Source organism: Portunus trituberculatus, chromosome 41 (assembly GCF_017591435.1).
Source record: "Portunus trituberculatus isolate SZX2019 chromosome 41, ASM1759143v1, whole genome shotgun sequence".
NCBI lineage: Eukaryota > Metazoa > Arthropoda > Malacostraca > Decapoda > Portunidae > Portunus > Portunus trituberculatus.
This window is the reverse complement of record NC_059295.1, coordinates 38,847,416-38,869,915: the sequence shown is the minus strand read 5'-3', so window position 1 is coordinate 38,869,915 and position 22,500 is coordinate 38,847,416. Positions and strand designations below refer to the sequence as shown.

At 42.6% G+C, this 22,500-nt stretch overlaps 1 protein-coding gene across 1 annotated transcript in view; it reads right to left on the bottom strand.

Annotated features, from left to right (window-relative positions):
- Nucleotides 1–2,418: 2,418 nt before the first annotated feature.
- The window catches only part of LOC123516938 (CD109 antigen-like), a 142,396-nt gene continuing 122,314 nt past the window's right edge, over nucleotides 2,419–22,500 (bottom strand). The window contains exons 8-32 of the mRNA XM_045276728.1: nucleotides 22,377–22,500; nucleotides 21,695–21,928; nucleotides 19,530–19,628; nucleotides 18,278–18,384; nucleotides 16,417–16,588; nucleotides 15,867–16,067; nucleotides 15,400–15,644; nucleotides 15,003–15,145; nucleotides 13,019–13,132; nucleotides 12,169–12,392; nucleotides 10,915–11,145; nucleotides 10,601–10,735; nucleotides 9,879–10,041; nucleotides 9,341–9,507; nucleotides 8,862–9,005; nucleotides 8,324–8,496; nucleotides 7,699–7,803; nucleotides 7,259–7,392; nucleotides 6,604–6,842; nucleotides 5,873–6,037; nucleotides 5,052–5,245; nucleotides 4,597–4,771; nucleotides 4,121–4,226; nucleotides 3,373–3,449; nucleotides 2,419–2,598 (exon numbers count right to left, since the gene is read on the bottom strand). The exon at nucleotides 22,377–22,500 is cut by the window's right edge and continues 83 nt beyond it. Coding sequence (XP_045132663.1) covers nucleotides 2,482–2,598; nucleotides 3,373–3,449; nucleotides 4,121–4,226; nucleotides 4,597–4,771; nucleotides 5,052–5,245; nucleotides 5,873–6,037; nucleotides 6,604–6,842; nucleotides 7,259–7,392; nucleotides 7,699–7,803; nucleotides 8,324–8,496; nucleotides 8,862–9,005; nucleotides 9,341–9,507; nucleotides 9,879–10,041; nucleotides 10,601–10,735; nucleotides 10,915–11,145; nucleotides 12,169–12,392; nucleotides 13,019–13,132; nucleotides 15,003–15,145; nucleotides 15,400–15,644; nucleotides 15,867–16,067; nucleotides 16,417–16,588; nucleotides 18,278–18,384; nucleotides 19,530–19,628; nucleotides 21,695–21,928; nucleotides 22,377–22,500 — 3,988 coding nt within the window. The 3' untranslated portion in view covers nucleotides 2,419–2,481. The remainder of the gene's footprint in view (nucleotides 2,599–3,372; nucleotides 3,450–4,120; nucleotides 4,227–4,596; nucleotides 4,772–5,051; nucleotides 5,246–5,872; nucleotides 6,038–6,603; nucleotides 6,843–7,258; nucleotides 7,393–7,698; nucleotides 7,804–8,323; nucleotides 8,497–8,861; nucleotides 9,006–9,340; nucleotides 9,508–9,878; nucleotides 10,042–10,600; nucleotides 10,736–10,914; nucleotides 11,146–12,168; nucleotides 12,393–13,018; nucleotides 13,133–15,002; nucleotides 15,146–15,399; nucleotides 15,645–15,866; nucleotides 16,068–16,416; nucleotides 16,589–18,277; nucleotides 18,385–19,529; nucleotides 19,629–21,694; nucleotides 21,929–22,376) is intronic.

Sequence of the window (22,500 nt, the reverse complement as noted above, 5' to 3'; positions counted from 1 at the left end):
GATAAACATAGTACACACACACACACACACACACACACACACACACACACTTTCTCTCTCTCTCTCTCTCTCTCTCTCTCTCTCTCTCTCTCTCTCTCTCTCTCTCTCTCTCTCTCTCTCTCTCTCTCTCTCTCTCTCTCTCTCTCTTTCTTTATGAGCTCTTTTCGGAGAGTTCAACTACTATAAGGAAAAAAAGCAAATATTTTTCCTCATTAAAATACATGAAATCAATCACTTTAAATAAACATTAATAAATATTGACAAACTTTAGTAAATTTATTTTTTTATTGCTCTCTCTGCTGTGATTAACCTTTTAGAAACATCTGGGCCATTGAAATTAATGTGTTTTTAGAACGCTTAAAAAGATGTGGTCAAAGTAGATTTGGTACTACTGAAAGGGTCACGTAGGGCAAAAGTTTGGGAAGCACTTTTCTGAGATAACGTTAATAGAATACAAATTAATTAATGCACTACAAAAATGAGTATGGACTTCACTTCTCACTCGCGAGGCTCTAAACACTAGAAATTCATGGTCAACCAGATGAAAGTGATCTCTAAGTAATAGCCTTCCCTACGCCTACCGTCTGATCACCGGCTATAAAGTAAATTGTATGAAAGCAGAAACCAAATAGATCAGGAGCAAAACCTAATCCCGGATATTCCAGTGATGTGGGCAACAGATCAGTGCTCAAGGCTTCTTCCCTCAAAGCCCGAAGCTTAAAGCACCAGACATTATTCTCATAGCATGCCGTTTTCAGGGGTCATGATAAAAAGCACAATGGGATGTAGAACTGAAACCCCGCCCCCCCCACCCACACACACAAATGCCTCATTCACTCATTCACTCACTCGCTACCAGCTTCAGATCAAGGATATATGAAGCTAAAGGGACGATTAATAATTATGGTCATGCTTGAAATATAAGCATCGTATATGCATATAGTTTTATCTATTTTCTTACAGAGTATCAAAACCGTGCATTATTAAATATATAATTTTCAATATATTTAAGAAAATATATGGATAGTAAATGGCATATAGCATATAATTCAGCGCTTTGTCGTATACAAGCGACAAAAGTACTTTCATTTTTATTATTATGGTATTCATCTCATCTATATAATTACTCGGTGATATAAAAACATGGCGCGCTCAACATGGTACATGGTAAGCGTACGTCCTCGGCCAGACTGACGGATGGACGGGTAGACATTTGGACGGACACACACGGACGGACAGCTGGACAAACGGAGAGGCAGGAGGAGGTTTGCTCAGGTTTCCCATATGACAATACGAAAGGAAAATCAGACAATACAAAAAGCTCCCGTTCAGAAGATAAATCATACGATGGAAATTTTACTAACTATAAGGTAAAACTAGCACTAGTAACATCGATAACAAAGTTAGCAATAACAGTGACATTAGGTACATGAACAGCACTCTCCTCTGCCTCTCCCTGTCTCCCTTTATCACTGATACAGTGATCATTACTAAAGTTCACAAATATTCTCTCTCTCTCTCTCTCTCTCTCTCTCTCTCTCTCTCTCTCTCTCTCTCTCTCTCTCTCTCTCTCTCTCTCTCTCTCTCTCTCTCTCTCTCTCTCTCTCTCTCTCTCTCTCACACACACACACACACACACACACACACACACAGGAGTAGTACCTATTCCTTAGCATACTTTCCTTGAGATTAAACATGTGAAAACTACTGATAAGCAGAAACAACCACCACTGTCACATATTCACGGTGCAGCAGTTGTGAGCGCTGTCTTAAGGCGGCGTCACACTAACACTTTTTCCGTCGTCTCAGGCGATTTCCGTCGTCTTTTTACTCTTCTGTCAACTCTTTCCGTCGTCTTGAGTCAGACGGAACGCATCGTTTTCGTCTAGCGCCAATTTTTAGTCAAAATAAGAACTATGGTTTCTAATCAACACTTTTATTAAAAAAAAAATTTTTTTGTTAAACGGAAGAATGCTATTATCATGACAAGAAATTTAAATGAGTTGATGAATATATATTTGTATACATTTTTTTTTTTCTTCTAGCCTAGCAATGAAAAGTTCCTCAGTTGTTTGTGTACATTTCCTGGGAGTGCGAATGTGCGACGCTTTTGAATATTTCAAGGCAACTTCCAAGTAGCTGGCCAAGATGAGCAGTGGACAAAACACACTGACGAATTTCTCATAGAGAGCATTAGAGGTCACCGTTGCCTTTGGGATCACAGAACAGCTGATTACATTATAAGGTGCAAAAAAGCCGCGGCTTGCTGGGGTGAATGAGGAGCCATGTTTGTTTACAATCGACAAGCGCGGCAAAGGCGGAAGCAAGCTTGTGTGTGACGGCCACCGTCTGCAAAAGTTGACAGTCGTCAGAAAATTGACAGAAGAAGAAGACGGAAAAGTGCTAGTGTGACGCCGCCTTTACTTCGTTGGCACAAGTCACAAAACTGCTTCCTCTTTCTCCACCTTCTTTCTGACATAATCAGAAGTCACCGTCCGTCGCTGACCTGAGGAACAGCGCCAGCACTAGGAGCAGCAGGACCAGAAGGGTTGGCGGTGACTGGGGCGGCGCGTTGCTGTAGAAGGGGCAGTATGGGCACTGGCGAGAGAGAGAGAGAGAGAGAGAGAGAGAGAGAGAGAGAGAGAGAGAGAGAGAGAGAGAGAATTATTACTTCAGGAAAAAATAATACACACACACACACACCTCGCGAACGTAGACCAGTTGTTTTGCCTAGTTTCTATTTACGTGTATGTGTGTGTGTGTGTGTGTGTGTAATTCACTGTAATTCACTGTTTGATCTGCTGCAGTCTCTGACGAGACAGCTAGACTTTACCCTACGGAACGAGCTCAGAGCTCATTATTTCCGATCTTCGGATAGGCCTGAGACCAGGCACACACCACAAACCGGGACAACAAGGTCACAACTCCTCGATTTACATCCCGTACCTACTCACTGCTAGGTGAACAGGGGCTACACGTGAAAGGAGACACACCCAAATATCTCCACCCGGCCGGGGAATCGAACCCCGGTCCTCTGGCTTGTGAAGCCAGCGCTCTAACCACTGAGCTACCGGGCCGTGTGTGTGTGTGTGTGTGTGTGCGTGTGTGTGTGTGTGTATTAGCTGTAGCATTTTTCAGATGATGAGGGTGATGATAACAATAATAATAGTAATAACAACAACAAGAATATTAGTAATAATAATAAGAACAAGAAAAAGAACAAGAACAAGAACAACAATAAGAACAAGAACAAGAACAAGAATAAGAACAAGAACAACAACAATAACAATAACAATAATAAAAATAATAATGATAATAATAATTACAATGATAATAATAATAATAACAAAATAAATAATGATAATGACTCACCTGGTAAGAGCCGCACACCTCGCACAGGTCGAGATCGTAGAGCGGGTACACCTCCATCAGCGTCATGTTGAAGCGCTCTGTGCACCAAACACCCTCATTACCAACAGCAACAATACCAATGATGATAACAATAATAAGAACAACAACAACAACAACAACAACAACAACAACAAGAACAAGAAGACGAAGATGAAGAAGAAGAAGAAGAAGAAGAAGAAGAAGAAGAAGAAGAAGAAGAAGAAGAAGAAGAAGAAGAAGAAGAAGAAGAAGAAGAAGAAGAGTGATGAAAATAGTACTAGTATAAGAACGTTAATACAGGAATCAGTAAACTTTCCCACGAATCTAATTACTACTTTTTCTTGTTTCATTCTTTTCTTCTTTGTAAATACGCATTCATTTCCTCCTCCTATTTCATCTCCTCCTCCTCTTCCTCCTCCTCCTCCTCCTCCTCCTCCTCCTCCTCCTCCTCCTCCTCCTCCTCCTCCTCCTCCTCTTCTTCTTCCTCCTCCTCCTCCTCCTTATCCTCCTCCTCCTCCTCCTCCTCCTCCTCCTCCTCCTCCTCCTCCTCCTCCTCCTCCTCCTCCTCCTCCTTCTCTTACTACTACCACTACTACTACTACTAGTACTAGTACTACTACTACTACTCCTACTACTAATAATAATACTAATACTAATACTACTACAATTCTTCATCTGCTATTACTATACTACCATCACTACCACTGCCACTACAACTACTCTTACTCGCCTGGCTGATAGAGGTCGTACACTCTAGCCATGTTATAGCGGGAGTGGTTGGCTACGGGGTGCCAGCGCTCCACCTCGTAGGACACACAGGTCTCCTCGGTGTCAAGCTGGAGGGCGCATGACGAGTGACAGCCACAGGGAGGGAAGGACAGCAATACGTTAATAGATACAAAGACGAAAATATGTATCGATAAAAAGAAAAATATGCAGTTAATCAGTCAGTCAATCAGTAAATAATTTCTTTGGTTTATTAATGTGCAGCTTAAAGGAATCGATCAAGTAATTAAGAAATAGTATACATAAATTCAGAAGTTATGAAATTATTGATGGATCTCTAACACAAACGATGGTCAATTAATGTACTAGAACATATATATCAATTAGCGTCGTTATACTCCACCTCTCTCTCTCTCTCTCTCTCTCTCTCTCTCTCTCTCTCTCTCTCTCTCTCTCTCTCACACACACACAAGTACTCACGTGGTTGAAGAAGAACTTGACTTGTGTGGTGGTGCGGTAGGCCCAGCGAAGGTTTCTCACTTGGCGGGACTGTACCAGGCGGATGAGGTCGTCCTGCATCACATAATAGCCTGAGGGGAGGTGCATCTCGACCACCGCCACGCCGCTCGTCTCGGACTCCTCCGTATAGGTCCACCTGGCAGGACAAAGACTTAAGTACCATGACTGAACAACCAAGGACTATTCTAGCGCCATTTGGCATCCTTATGGCTACTGGTGTTTGTTTTCTTGCCTGCTCAGCTTTTCTTTTATATTCTTTGATGGTAACACGCGAGGAGAAAAGGAAGAAAAGAGGGACATAGAAGACGCTTACTTGTTCAATATCGAAAATAATGGAATGGCAAAAGCTACAGATATTACTTATTAAAATCCAATCGAGTACAGGAGGAGGAGGAGGAGTCCCACATACTTATTACCTCTGACAGGCAGTGAAACGAAGGTGAGAGTTGTTCCGTCCATAAAACTGCGAGTAGACACTGAACTCGAAGGAATTCACAGGAGGGAAGTCCAGCTGATGCGCCAAGTCCACACCGTAACTGTAGTCGAGCTGCACCAGCGCCTGTCCTGACCCGTGCCCCACCACGCTGATGTGCCCGTAGATGTTGTTCAGCTGCATGAGGGAGAGTAAGGAGCGGCTGGTACTAATGCTCACAACATGGTCACTTATCATAGCAAGCCTCATCAATTATGTCTACTTTATACCTCAATTTTACTACCTTATCAGACATTACCATTAATGATACCGTTTTTCTTTTTCCTTCCTCATTAATAAGTTGTGCATTTATATCTCTATACCAACTATTTTGAATTGTCTTCCGAACAGCAACACAAACATGTAAAGGAATGTTGTTCTTTGGTTATTTTGTGTAATCTTGTCTTATTCCTCCTCATACGTTGCTAAACACCTGTATTGCCCATCATACAATCTGTCAGTACCCTAATATTGTTAATCATCGGGTATAGAATTCAGAAAAATTATATATATATATATATATATATATATATATATATATATATATATATATATATATATATATATATATATATATATATATATATATATATATATATATATATATATATATATATATATATATATATATATATATATATATATATATATATATATATATATATATATATATATATATATATTCCTTGCACATATTAAACGTAATAAAAAAAAAAACACTATTTCCTCCCTCATTTACCCTCCCTGCATTTTCCTGAGCCTCACATCAAAGGATCTGAGTTCCGCCAGACGCTGGGTGTTGTCAATCTGCACGTCCACAGTGAAGTTCGGGTCAGAGGAGTGTTCGATGGTGATCCGCATGTCCGTCACGTCTCTGAGACGCGCCCTGTACGAGTACTCCACCAGAGCCTCCATCGCCATCACGCTGTCCTGGAGAGGCATGGAGGGTTTAGGTGTGGAATGTAGGGAGGCAGAGAGGAAAGAGGAATGGACTGAAGACGGCAGGTGGAAAGGAATGAAAGTACGCATATGTGACCAGAAGTTTTAATGTGAGGAAAGGGAATGAAATGAAGAGAGGCAAGGACTGTCCTGATATTAAACAGATGGTGATAAACAATGCAAAAATGTAATGAAAATTAAAGAAAGGAAAGAAAAGAAGATAAGAATTGAATGTCTGTGTTAAAAGATATGGAAACAAACAAGATACAGTTGTATTGAACATAAGGAAGCGTGAAAGAACTTAAGTAACAAAGATGAAAGAAAAATATCAATACGGATAAGTAAATTAGATAACCAAACACATAAGATCACATAACTATATATCATTAGCACCACTTCATTATAAGGATACACACAAATGACTAAGGAAAACACTACAACACATCAAAATCTTCAACTCATGTTCAATATAAATCAGTCTAAACAATCACTACAATTCCCCCACCCTCGTCTCTCCATACCACTGCACTTCCTCCTCTCCCTCCTCTTACACGCACCAAGGTAGAGATGAGGCCGCCGTCCAGCTCCCGCATAACGGCCAGGAAGCGCACGATGTTTTCCTGCAGAATGCCGATGCCGTCGCGAGCCACGTAGACCAACAAGGCGTAGGAGGTGGTCTCGACGGCGTGTGCGTCCCACTTCTGGTCGTCCTTCGGCAGCATGAAAGGCCTCTGGTTATCCTCGTACACCAAATTGTTGAAGGAAATAGGCTCTCGGGACCAGTAGATTTTGTTGCCTGAATGAAGGAGACTTGTTAAGGCTTGAAAGAGCACGAGCAGAAGGTAATGTAAAGCTCGGGGATTGACAGTGAAAGTAAGACTAGATTGGAGGGAATGCAATGTCCGAAAAAGACTTCGAGGGAGGAGAGACAGAAGGAACGAAAAAAAAATAATAAAACGATCACTGGAGAAGATAAAGACGTAAGCTACACAAAGAAAATACCACAAAAGAAATAATAAAGATGTTATAATGAAAAGACAAGAAATGAGACTGAAAAGGAAGAAAACGGTGAAAAATAACAATTACTGCAGGATAATGATTTTCAAACATGAATATAAACATAAGACGCAGAGATACAAAGATTAACAGACACAAAGAACATTTTTTTCTTTCCAATTACTATTTTTTTTTCTTCCAATTCCGTGTTCTTACCGTGTTCTCTCTTCATGTTGTGGAGACGACTGAAAGCACTCTCTTTTTTGGACGAATCTGCCTTGGTGAGCGCCCACGCCACCAGCGCCATTTCGTAAGGGTCAGTGATGCGTCCCTGCTCCTGCTCCAGATAGCTGGCGGGGCAAGACTTGGAAGGTTAGCCGTACTATTTCCACAGCAGACACATCTTACTCTTATTTAGTTTTTTACTCAATATTTCTCCAATTTCCTCCATCACATTCCCTCATACATTTCTTTCCCATTTTTTCTTTAACTCTTGCTTGGCCTTCTTAATCTCTTCCAAGCAATATTATTTTCCTTTCCTTTTCCCTTTTCACTCCCTCATTTTTTCGTTCGTATCTCCAACTTTTGCTTAATCTTCTGAATATCTCCCATATACCTTCCCATTATCTTTCCCCAGTAAGTACAGTGCTCCTCACCGGATGGCGTTGGCCTTGGCGATGTTGACTCGTGCCCGCGTGTTCCCCTTCACAGAGGGCAGCACCGCCACCAGCGTCAGCACCACCTGAGCAGTGAGAGGCACGCTGCCCTTTTGTAATTCTTCCTTGAGTACGGCTGTAGGAGGGATTGATAAATTAACTCACTGATTTTAGCACGACAACAACACGGTCACGCTGTGGGGAAAGTGAGAAGAAAAGGGAAGGAATAATGGAAAGTGAAATCTTTCGGGACCGAAAAATTTAAAAACGTGAAGAATGGATAGGAATAGTAAGCATGCTGGTGAAAAATACTGTAAGCTTCGAAGAAACATCACAAACACTTGATACATACTTAGTTATTTATCTATTTTCATTAATAGTAATAGTAGTCGTAGCTGTAACAACATCGATAGTAATAGTAGTAGTACTAGTAGCAGTAGTAACAGTAGTAGTGAGAATCATCCATAAAGTTTTTTTTTTTTTTGGTATCACAAACATAACTCTTATTATTCCAGAGCTCCAAATTTAAACTGGCAGAGATGGGAGAAGAGAAACAGTTTTGGCAGTGATTCAGTCATTTTCAAGCCAAGTGTGGGAACGCCACTAACTAAGGACGGCGGATAACTTAAAGTGAGACTGTAAGGATTGTGGCCTCACCGGTGGATTGGTCTTGGAGTCCAGTGGATGTGTGTAGTTAGGGGTCTCGATGAAGGCGCCATTGTGAATCTGGTACTCCAGCATCCACGCCGTCGCCTGGTTCACCACTGAAGGGTCGATGTAGATAAGGTTCTCCCAGTCCTGCACACACACGGATACGCGGTAGTTAGCAACATGGCATTGTTCTGCAATGCTAACTAAAGCAGTCCCCATCACACTTCCCAAACTCAACCCTATATCATTCTTTCTCCCTTCTCCTCTATGCTGGGAGTCTGTCATGGCAGAATCATCAGTCATTATTGACTCATTTGTATATAATCCTGAACGAGAAGAGCACCAAAAATTAGTGGATAACAATTAATCTGTCAAAATGCTAAGGTTCCTTTCTTTCAATAGTATTTCTCTTTTGCTGTGTATGCTTCTCCTTAATCAACTAAAGCAGCAACAGTGTCACTATTTCTCCTGTTTCCTGCAACCTGCTCTCTGGACCCTCGCCGCCTCCTCACCTGAAAGTTAGCGAGCCACAGTGTGCGCAAGATGTAGGCAGTGAGCCACACGCTGGGCTCAGAGTCGGGCCACATCTTGAAGGCGCCTTTCTCGTCCTGATAGCGAGCTATGGCGGCGTACTCCACATTCACCGCCGTCAAAACCTGAAGAAGGGAAGGAACACAGGAGGTCAATGAAGGGAAACTATTTGTAAGAAAAGAAACTGGCAAGTGCATTTATTCCATACAACGTGGGAGTTGAATACACACACACACACACACACACACACACACACACACACACACACACACACACACATACAGCGCGTAGTGTAGTGTTTAGCACACTCAGCTTACAACCGAGAAGGCCTCTCTTTCCCAGTGTGTGGAGTGTGGTGTGGTCTCAGTCTTACCCAAAGATCGGTCTATGAGCTCTGAGCTCGCTCCGTAATGGGGAAGGCAGGCTGGGTGACCAGCCGGCGACCGGAAATAATACACACCCGGTAGGTCAGCGAAGACTGCAGCTGGTTGGTGAGGCGCAGGTAGTGGAGCGTCCAGAGATTAGCGGCGAAATTATAAGCAGCGGTCTCGGCTCCCGTCATCTCCAGACCAAGGAGGGAGGCGCTGTTCACGGGCACCTCAGGGAATGCCGGGCCCACAACGTCCCCTGCACAGAAGCACACATACAGGATAGTCAGAAGTGAGTGGCTACCTACCTAAAAATACACGAGCAAAAATACTCTTACACACACACACACACACACACACACACACACACACACACACACACACACACACACACACACACACACACACACACACACACACACACACACATAAATAAGCACAGACCATAGAACAATTCATCACATTTCATACTGATCTTTTTCTTAAGCATTTCACTTTCAACACACTCAAACCATTACGTTCATGTTATAGCTGATCTTCCTTATACTTCGACATTTCTACAATCTGCCTCCTACATAAACATTTACATCAGAGCGAATAAACAATTAAGGAAAGAATAAATATGCATACCAGTGATTGAGATGTGGCCGGCGGGAGTGTCATAGATGTATCGGCGGTCTAGGGAGTAAGGGATCTCCGGCACCTCGTCCAGTTGAATATCCAGGAACTCGTACACCAGCGCCCGATTCTTGAGATCCAGCAGGATGGAGGTGTGCTTGCCGATGGACACGCCCTGGGAGAGTGGGGGGAGGGAGAATTATCAATGAAAAAAGGGAGTGAAAAAAATGTTGTATAATGCTGAAGAGAGAGAGAGAGAGAGAGAGAGAGGATTAAAAACAAATAATGCGGAAAGCAGCTACAGTGAAATATAGTGATACACGATGAAAAAAAGCAATGAGTGAAAATGAAAGAGAAAATGTTGAAGTGATATAAAATCAGACCAATGGCGTGGAAAGTGGCAAACAAATGTACAAGTAGGTAACAGAAGAAAAAAGAAGCATGAGTGAGACTGAGGGATGGATATACACATCGAGTGAGTCTGTGTGAGAAAAAAAGTAAAGAAAGATAATATTTTAGAAATGAAACCAAGCAACGTCTATCTGCTTTCTGACCGCAATTTCCATTTTTATATTTTTCCTTTGATTTATTCTCTCAAATAATTTTTATCCTTCCCCTCCACTTCTCTCGTGCAGTCTTTCCAGCTTCCTATTCCCTGATTTTTAGTCTGGCCTTTAAGTAACTATCCGTTTTCTCTTCATTCTCCCTCTGCCTCCCTCAGCTCGGGGCCTCACCTCAGCGTTCACCTCAATCACCACACTGTCCGAGTCCTTCTGCATCATGGTGGAGCCGATCACCTCCACCTCCACCGTACCCTTGCGCGTGAACACGATGGGGATGTGCACGTCACGCGATTCCCCGGCATCCAGCTGCAGGGATGGAGAAATAGGGGGTGAGTGGGGAAAGGGCAGACGCGTGCACGCACACGAACGCACACATACAGACACACACACACACACACACACACACACACACACACACACACACACACTCTCTCTCACTCTCTCTCTCTCTCTCTCTCTCTCTCTCTCTCTCTCTCTCCACTCACCCAGACGATGTGCTGTCGCTCCCCCGTGGCAGTGCGAGGCTTGTATGAAGTGACGACGCCGTCCTCTTCCACCAGCACGGAGCGGTAGTCTGGGGACTCCGGCAGCGTCAACAGCACGCCCACCTTGCTGTGGTGGAAATTGAACACACACGCCCGCAGCCCCACCTGCTCCCACTGGCGCGCCACCGAGGGACCTTCTAACGTGATCATGAACGGCCCCGCGGAGTCAAACTGATAGAGGAAAGAGGAAATGAAGAGGTAAAAGTTCGACTGGTGCGAGCGTAGGCTTTACAGATTTTCTAGGTTTCTTTTTTTACTTGTAAGAAAATATAAATGGGTTACAATCTATTAATAGGTGTCCAAAGCACTTTTACCATATTTAGGACACTTCTCCAACTAAATTCCAACTCGTGTGCAAATAATACTAGTAAAGTGTATACTAAGGAAAATCCGGACAAAAAAAACAGAACCCTTTATAGCCACACTGTCTGATATCAGCTTCTTTTATCTATTCACCATCATATAAAAGAACACCATCTACCCACTACACACACACACACACACACACACACACACACACACACACACACACACACACACACCGCGTAGTGCAGTGGTTAGCACGCTCGACTCACAATCGAGAGGGCCGGGTTCGAGTCCCGGTAAGCGGCGAGGCAAATGGGCAAGCCTATTAATGTGTGGCCCCTGTTCACCTAGCACTAAATATGTAGGTACGGGATGTAACTCGAGGGGTTGTGGCCTCGCTTTCCCGATGTGTGTTGTGTGTTGATGTGGTCTCAGTCCTACCCGAAGATCGGTCTATGAGCTCTGAGCTCGCTCCGTAATGGGGAAGACTGGCTGGGTGACCAGCAGACGACCGAGGTGAATTACACACACACACACACACACACACACACACACACCCGGTAGCTCAGTGGTTAGAGCGCTGGCTTCACAAGCCAGAGGACCGGGGTTCGATTCCCCGGCCGGGTGGAGATATTTGGGTGTGTCTCCTTTCACGTGTAGCCCCTGTTCACCTAGCAGTGAGTAGGTACGGGATGTAAATCGAGGAATTGTGACCTTGTTGTCCCGGTGTGTGTTGTGTGCCTGGTCTCAGGCCTATCCGAAGATCGGAAATAATGAGCTCTGAGCTCGTTCCGTAGGGTAACGTCTGGCTATCTCGTCAGAGACTGCAGCAAATCAAACAGTGAAACACACACACACACACACACACACACACACACACACACACACCTGTATCTTCTCCTGCATGACGCCAAGACCCAGCTCCTTCCCGACGGCGAACATGGAGACAACCCACGTCTGCGGCCGCTTGGGGATCGGGAACACCTGGATCTCCGAACCCAGGCCCCGCACATCCTGCCACGCCCAGTCACCGTCGATGGGATCATAGAAGCGATTCAGGCGACTCAGACGGTACAGGCGGAAATCTTTCATGGGATCCACCTCAACAGGACCTACAGGGGGATAGGGAAGGGGAGGGTTAGTGTGTGTGTGTGCGTGAGAGAGAGAGAGAGAGAGAGAGAGAGAGAGAGAGAGAGAGAGAGAGAATCAAAGCCTACAAGAACTATAAATAAAGAAGAATATGAATAGTTTAAGATAAGAATCATCGATAACATGATATATGGGAACAGTAGTGACAGTAGTAGCAGTAACAGCAGCAGTAGAAATAGTAGCAGCAGTTGTAGTACTAATATTCGTAGTCATAACAGTAATAGTAATATAAATTGCAAAAAATAATGACAAGTTAATAATAAAAAAGGAACAGCAGTAAAGTTTGATGAACGCAACGGTTTCCTAGCGGGTGGGCTTTGAGATAGGAGGTACCACAAAAAAAGTATCCCCTTTAGCCCATAAATTCCCGTGAAAACCCCACATGGTATAAAAAAAAAAAGAGGAACAAGAGAATGGGTAAAAAGGAAACGAGGAGGAATAAAGAAATGAAGACAATGCTGAAAATCCAAAAAATAACAAAATAACATATAATAAAGAAAAGAGGATGAGTTGCAGGCAAGGGAAACAAGGAAGACGAGTAGCAGACCACTGAGGGCAGGAGACACCAGGAGGGTAAGTCAGCACTCACATCCTGCCTCGTCAGAGTGGTCTGAGCAGAAGAACTCCCCATTGCATCGCTCGTCCATGGAGAAGCAGCCGCCGGTCAGACACTTGAACTGGTCAGGGCTGCAGTCCGGGGCCTCTGTGAAGGGAAGGCGAGAGACACGTGTTACTTGAGATGGAGGTGCAACTAACAACCATTATCTCTACTACAATTGCTTACTACTACTACTACTACTACTACTGCTGCTGCTACTACTACTACTACTACTACTACTACTACTACTACTACTACTACTACTACTACTTCTACTACTACTCTACTACTTCTTGTACCACTACTATTACTACAACTATTACTACTCCTACCACTACCACTACTAATAATAATATTACTGTTACTACGACCACTACTACTACTACCACTTCTACTACTACTATTACTACTACTATTACTACTACTATCACTAATACTATTACTACTTCTATCACTACTATTACAACCACTACTACTACTACTACTACTTACTGCTACTGGCCAAGGGCAAACAAAGTGTTGGAAAAAAAAATCCCGCTGGTTGCCAGGCCCTGTTAAGAGGAAAGTAGAAAGAAAAACAAAAAATCTAAAAGGAGGGTCCAGTTAACGTAAGAGGTGTCTTGACACTCCTCTTTGAAAGAGTTTAAGTCATAGGCAGGTGGAAATACAGACACTAGCGGTAGAAGACAGATAAAGATGCAACATTGCGGCGGTGACTTAAAGAATCAAGACAGTCAGTTAGAGGAGAAGAGTTGATAAGACGAAAAGCTTTAGATTCCACCTACTAGGCCCTTGTACAGAGCAAGCAGCTGGACGAAGACGCCATAGGACACCTAACTTCTTGGAAGCTGATTTAGCAAGAGTAGAGATGTGAAATTTCCAGTTTAGATTTTTAGTGAAGGATAGACCGAGTGTGTTTAATGTAGAGGAGAGGGAAGTTGAGTGTTATTGAAGAAGAGAGGATAGTTGTCTGGAAGGTTATGTCGAGTAGATAGTTGTAGAAATTGAGTTTTTGAGGCATTGAACAAAACCAGGTTTTCTCTGCCCCAATCAGAAACAAGTGAAAGATCAGAAGTTAGGCGTCCTATAGCATCTCGCCTTGAGTCATTTAATTGTTGTTGGGTTGGGCGTCTGTTGAACGCTGTTGAATAATGCAGGGTGGTATCATCAGCATAGGAGTGGATAGGGCATTGAGTCAGATTTAGGAGATCATTGATGAATAATAGAAAGAGAGTGGGTGATAGGACAGAACCCTGTGGAACACCACTGTTGATAGTTTTAGGGAAGAACAGTGACCGTCTACTACAGCACTACTACTAGGCTTTCTCAAGGCCGACAGCAAAGGTTTCACCGAAGTCCCTACTACTACTTAGCAGAGTTAAAATGCCAGAAGCACCTCCGCTTAGGCGGGTCCTGAGGCTGCACTGGAGTGATAGAACTGGTAACGGAAATTAGATTGTGGTCGGAGGAGCCCAACGGAGAGGAAAGTTTAACAGAGTGCTACTTCACTACTAGGTCATGAAGGATAGCTACTGGTCTGCTGGAGATCTGCTGCTGCTACTACTACTGCACTGACTGAAGTCTAGCCTACTACTACTACTACTACTACTACTACTACTATTACAACTACTACAACATTGTTACAGCAACAGCAAAATATAACAATAGCAGTACGGTCTGTTTGACTTCTAGTAGATAAAGATGTTCATAATAGCATTTCAGATATTGATTTATATGTTTTTTTACTTTAATTATTTTACATTGTACTACATCTTACATCATAAAATACTCAAAGGATGCACATACACACACACACACACACACACACACACACACACACACACACACACACACACACACACACACACATACTGGAACAAATGACCACAATCGCCAAGTAATGCCAGTGGTCGCCAGTGGCCGAAACCTTCTGAACACTGACATCACTTCACTGCCTTCCCCTTGCTGAGCTCACCTGAGGCGTGGTGCGGGTGGTAGAAGAGATCAGCATCAGTCAGCACTATGAGATGGGAGAAGTTGAAGGTGGTGGGGGCGTCTGGGCCAGCCAGAGAGGTGGGGAAGAAGTTGATCCACGCTCCGGCCCCGTCACGCGATCTTCGTAAAAAGAAGAAAGTGTGTTATGATGCGTGGTGTCTTTTATGATATGATTGATATGTGTATGTGTAGAGGTACTCCTTTCATTACTACTCTCTCTCTCTCTCTCTCTCTCTCTCTCTCTCTCTCTCTCTCTCTCTCTCTCTCTCTCTCTCTCTCTCTCTCTCTCTCTCTCTCTCTCTCTCTCTCTCTCTCTCTCTCTCTCTCTCTCTCTCTCTCTCTGTCTGTCTGTCTCTCTGTCTGTCTGTCTGTCTGTCGTGGAGGCACGTCGCAGGTGCGGTACGGAGGTGTTGGCCCGCCGCATGGCCATCACGTCCTGCAGCTGGTCTAGCCTCATCATCTCCGTCAGTATGCGGGGTCGGTCCAGCTCATGTCCTGCGTCCATGAGGTGCGTCTCCTCCCACATAGACGACACCGCGAAGAAGGCTCCACCCTCACCCAGCATCTTCATTTCCACGCTGCCGCCGGAGTGGTCTTTGTGTTCGTTCCATCTGATGCCCACCTGTGCGGGTACGAGCAGTGACATGGAGGGAGTTACTCAATGCACAGAACTTTACGAAGCTGCGATAGTCTATCTTTATTGTACACCTTGAACACCATACTATGCTCCACTCCTCTACATCGAAGACCTCCTAAGCACCTTCTCTTGGACACCTTTAACACCCTAAAACGCTAAGTTCCTCTACACTCTACAGGAATGCCTTCCCGCGCCTCCTTACATTACCTCGTGACGCCCTAAGGGATTCACGGGAACGGCGATGGCATGGGACACCAGCTGGCCGTCCTGCGTCACAGTCCACACCACAATGCGGGCGGCTGGGGCCATCTCGGCGGAGGCTGGCAGCGCAAAGGTAGTGATGGTGGGTGGCGTCAAGTCACCTACAGGTTCACGCCCGCTGTACACTAACACGCCCTCGGAGATGACCTGATGAGGGGGGGGGGACGGGAGGTGAGTGACTGGCTGATTTGGGATTTTAAGACTAAAAAGTGACTAAGGGTGCTGCTCTCTAAAATGATGGTTCAGTGTTAATGGATGAATGACACCACAACAACACGGTCATATGGTGTCATGTGAGAGAAGAAAATAAGTTGATATGGTGAAGGAGGATAGGGATAAGAGAGGGAAAAAATGGATATCTGTGGCTAGACAATGGGAGTAAACGAGTGCTAACAATAAGCAAGTGTTGGTGTTCTTGTTGATTGATTACACGCACACACACACACACACACACACACACACACACACACACACACACACACACACACACACGTACCACAAAATTGAAGTATTCCATATAGAAGTTGTTCCTGACGTGTAAGGTGATGAATTGTCCTGGAGCGGCGTCAGGGGTGGACGTCTCGATCTGAAGGTGACGGTTCCTGGGGGAGTGTTGTATCTGGCCGACCATGGTGGAGGAGGCTGTCAGACCGCTGCCCGTCACCAGACTGTGATGGAGGTGAGGAACAAGATGGGTGGCGATAAGAGTGCTGGGACGAAGGGAGGTGATGATGGAGAGTTGAAAGAAATATATAAACCACTTAATTAGAAAAGGAAAACATTAAAAAGAAAAACAATGATAAGGTTTGAAGATGGCGTGATTAAGAACTAAAAGAAATCTGAAACATTAATGCCAGCACCTCCACTACTTTCAGAATACTTTATTTAAGATGATATGGGCTTTTAAAAATGTTTTAAAGGTTCTAGTGACTGATTAACAAGATTTCTACGTCATTAACAGCAGAATCATCTTGAGAACCAAGCTAGTTATCTCTGTGGTCTTTGAAAATAGTCGTTGTGAGAATTGTGTCTATGAATATAGGTCAAAGACAGTTATAATCGGCGCAAAATAAAATCACATGTACCATCCTACAAAATAAACAGTGAAGAGGAAAACACTGAATGTTAAGAGTATGTGGTGGTCGAAGAGTGCCAGGAAAGTCAGGGAAGTAGTAGTAGTAGTAGTAGTAGTAGTAGTAGTAGTAGTAGTAGTAGTAGTAGTAGTAGTAGTAGTAGTAGTAGTAGTATAGTAAAAGTCCTAAAGTTCGGAGTTCAAAACTTTGGAAAGCCAGAAACTTCGGAATTTTCTAAGCTGACCAATTAATGCTAAATTTACAAAAAAAAAAAATTATTAAAAAGCATAGAAATAAAAAAAGGCAAGGGTATGGCAACACTATGGCAACACTGCGTGTGTGTTTATTCAGTGGCGTTGGTTTGAGTTTGTGATTGTACACACCCTACTCCTACGTGTTCTCATACTTCCATACTGCGTCCATAGATAGATAGTTTGTACACCCACACATCTCCCATGCATGTATCACCACGATAATATTAAGATATGATAGTCTAAAATAGTCTTCTAATATCTGCCTCCTCTTTCCTTCTCCCCCAAACATACTTTTCATGTTCATAATTTTTGTTCATCTCTTCCCTCCTACGCTTATTGATGCACCCATTCTGCGTCCATACACCGATTATACACTAATGCAGCTACCCTGAATCCATGTGCATCTAGAAATATGCCTATGGTGAGGAAAAAACAAGAAAATATTGTTTTTTTTTATTTCTTCCACACCCGCGGCCTCCGTCAACAAAGCATCCGTAGGAGTCTTATCATCTTTTCTCACGTTTTTCCTCACTCACGCCCATTTCCACGCCCATACGACGCCAACAATAGATTATTCACTTATATAAAACAATACATCGCTAAGACTTCGGAAAATTCGATATTTAGAAACTTGTGTTCCGCTGCCTTCCGAAGTTTCGCACTTTTACTGTAGTAGAAGTAGTAGTAGTAGTAGTAGTAGTAGTAGTAGTAGTAGTAGTAGTAGTAGTAGTAGTAGTAGCAGTAGTAGTAGTAGTAGTAGTAGTAGTAGTAGTAGTAGTAGTAGCAGTAGTAGTAGTAGCAGTAGTAGTAGTAGTAGTAGTAGTAGTAGTAGTAGTAGTAGTAGTAGTAGTAGTAGCAGCAGTAGCAGCAGCAGTAACAACAGCAGCAGCAGTAGTGGTGATGGTGGTAGTAGTTGTTGTTGTTGTTGGTAGTAGTGGTGGTAACAGTAACCGTAGCAGCAGGAACAGTACAAATATCACCACGACCATCATCACCACCACCACCATCATACCAGCACCATCCTCCTCACCTGGCGTCCACCTTGAAATTAAGAGCGGTGTCCGGGATATCGAAAGTCACCTGCCCAACGCCCTTGGTCTCCGCCAGCTCCGCTCCCCACACCATCATCTCCTCCACCTGGCGAGACCATCAGAGTTCTAGCAATGCCTCTTTAAAGAATGGTAATGGTAATGGCAGCAGTTGTAATAGTGGTTACAGGGAAATAAGAATTAAGGAAAGAATCATCATCATTATCTCCTCCACCTGCCAATGAGAGTAGTAGCGCTGCCTGTATAGAAAATTGTAATAGTAATAGTAGCAGTTGTAATAGTTCCAGAGAGGTAGGAAGAGAATGATCTAAGCACGTATGTACAGTACAAGGATTTAAGAACATTATACACAAGGAAGTGGATGTGAACCCTGACCAGAGGTTTGAATAAGCACCCTTTTTCTTCATCTTCGTTTTTTTTTTTTTTCTCTCTGCTCCTTCTCTTATTGTTGTTGTTGCTGCTGTCGCTGAAGAATATCCTTTGTTGTTTATTTGTTTTTCTTTCATGTTCTTGCTCGTGTTCAGTATCAAAAGGTGCATCCGCAGCTTTTAACCTTTCCGTCCCCACAGTCAGTCCTCAATCCTGTACGTGATCGCTGTTAATCGGGCTCTGTGTACCAACCGCTCGCTCCCAATCCGTATTCACAAGGGCATACAGATTGAAATATACTCCATACACCATGTTCCATGTCTGTTTTCAGTTTTGTATGGACGGCACACACACACACACACACACACACACACACACACACACACACACACACACACACACACACACACACATACATATGGAGCTATAGTGATGCTATCCGCGTCCTTTTATATAATCATACCAACTTATTGTTACATACTCGTACTATTATTTCTATTATCATATATCTATTTCTTCTAATTTATTCATTTATCTATTAATTGCTTCCCGGGAGCGATTTCTTTTCCTCGTTTGAGTTAACTAGTGATAATCAGCCGTGCAGTTTTTGCAAACCAATCACCAGGATAAGACTGATAAAAATTGGTATCGTTGAATCCAACTGCTTACGGATTACTGACATCCATCTGACACCCCTTATTTGGGGTCTGTCTGTTTGTGTCTGGGAAGCGACTCCTGACTGAAATAAACTCGAATCCAAGCCTATGTAGATCTAATTAGGTAAAGTGACGCAGCAGAATCTCATTGGACACCGATACATCTCACTGCAGCACATTAATGATATCAGGACGCACACCTACATACCTGCGTGGACCCCCCTGCGATAGAGATGGTGACCGTGATCTTGCTGCCCAACAGTTCCTCCTCCTCGAACGGGTGGTCATCCTGGTACGTAGCGAACACCTGAAGCACAGTACAGAGAAAATCTTACTTGAATTCCAATGAAGAGTTATCAAGGCAGCGGTATGTTTTGAGTTAGACACTCAGGTGAGGCCTCGAAACAATATAAAAACATCAGTAATCTGGAGACAAAAAAGACTGCTGATTCTTTTACTAATAGTTTTGACGGGATATCCCGGCTTGGTGTAAGACAGAGCAGTGTGTCGTTAATAAGAATGGAGCAAGGTGGTACAAGATGACTGGAAAGATGGATGGTGTTTGGGTGTTACAGTAATAGTAAAGTGTTAGGGATGTAAGATGTGACGAAGTGAATTCTTAATCGTCGAATGTAGGAAGAAAATACACAAAAAAATGACGGTGGTAAATGTTGGAAGACAGCACAGAAAACTAGTCATAAAACAACTTGCCTGCTGCATATCATAACACACTATTGCATTTCAGGTTATTTTTTCTTCTCCAAAATTATATTAACTTCCATTCTCCGGTGATTTTCCTTTTTTTTTTTGTGGTATTTTAAACCGAGTCATATCTTTCCAGGTATTATCAACAACATATTACTAACACTGCCTTCACATTAATCAGTTACCTGAAATTCATTAAAATTATTCTTTGCCACTTTCTCTGTAATTATCATTTCTAGGTTACTATAGACATCCATGAGAACTAACTATTGCCATTCTAATTCCCGTGAATGTCAGGTAATCTCCAGGAGGTACATTTTGAAGTTAATCTACTAAACAAATTTTTAAAAATTAGGTTCCTCTAGTTCATCAGCAACCCTGGCCAGTCCACCCCTCTTACCTTCCTTGTCCATGCTCCACCCCCACCCCAGCCTGCCACTCTCATGACGCTCAACGAATACGCAAGCGCAACTTATTATTAACATGTAAACACACACACACACACACACACACACACACACACACACACACACACACACACACACACACACACACACACACACACACACACACACACACACACACACACACACACACACACACACACACACACACACACACACACACACACACACACACACACACACACACACACACACACACACACACACACACACACACACACACACACACACACACACACACACACACACACACACACACACACACACACACACACACACACACATATATATATATATATATATATATATATATATATATATATATATATATATATATATATATATATATATATATATATATATATATATATATATATATATATATATATATATATATATATATATATATATATATATATATATATATATATATATATATATATATATATATATATATATATATATATATATATATATATATATATTATATAGTATTTGCATATATATTTTAGTATTTTCTCTATACCTTAGCAGGGTTTTACATTCTTTTTGAAGACTGTTTATGGTTAGCTACGGCCAAACCATAAGCTGTCTTGAAAAAGAATATAAAACCCTGCTAAGGTATAGAGAAAATTACCTTGAAAAAAATAATAAATGCAGAGCTTGCCATCACTTTTAATGAAATATGTTTGAGAGAAAAGCTCCTGCCCATTTATACCCTTAATAAATAAATAAATAAATAAATGAATGAATATATATATATATATATATATATATATATATATATATATATATATATATATATATATATATATATATATATATATATATATATATATATATATATATATATATATATATATATATATATATATATATTTACACACACACACACACACACACACACACACACACACACACACACACACACTCAGTTTTTTGGGAGCAACTCAAATAATAATGCATCTGTGTAAAGTTTTATATGATTATCAACCCAGGTAAACAACTTTGAGAGTCGAATATATTTATTTATTCACTTGTTTTAATCACGATATTTTGTTTCCAGCGCTCTCTCTCTCTCTCTCTCTCTCTCTCTCTCTCTCTCTCTCTCTCTCTCTCTCTCTCTCTCTCTCTCTTTCTCTTTACCTGCAGATTTGATAACCTTAACCAAAGCCCTCCCCGCCACACTGCACCAGCCCCTCACCTGCACTGTGATGGGCATGCCGGGATGAAAGATAAGCGGCTGGTCCCCGAGAAAGACGACCTTAGCCTCATCCTCCACCAGCCGCGCCAACGCCCATCCCGTTTGCACTTGCCACCCGAAGGAGTCTCCAGCGGCGGCCCACACTCGCACCGTAGACCCTTGCAGGTCCGTGGAGCCACCCAGTTTCTCCTTCACCTTCTCGAGGGGCAGCGCGAAGGGGTAGTAGCCTCGGAACTGATGGAAAAATGGCATCATTTGGTCAGATTTTGTTTGTAACTAAAGATAGCCAGTTGATTAGTTGGCTTGTTAGGAATGTATTTGGATTTTCATGGTTATTAAGTTAGAGAAAGAGAATACAATTTTTCATTCTAATCTAATGAAACTATATGCTCTATGAAAGTAAAACTCGATAAAGGATGTTTTGGTTTCCAGGAAAATACATAATGCTATTTCTTGAACTCCAAATTACCGTAAGAATGTTATGAATCAATGGAGTTGGTGAACTTTGAAATAGACTAAACAGACGTTGGAAAATAAAACTAATCAGCAATTCAGATTAGAAAATAACAGTAAATCATATGTCCTAACTAACATAACATACTAGACATGTTATCACTTAGAGGAATTACTCAGTCACTAGATGGACAAAAGACCACAAAACTCCAGCGCCATGAAGACTCACAGTCTCAACAAACTCTTCAAAAACATCAGTGAAGTTGTCTGGCACGTCGTGGTGTGGAGGGTGAGGGCTGTACTCCCCGGGGAACGTAAACTGAAGCTTGATGGTCAGGTTGCCGAACACGTCC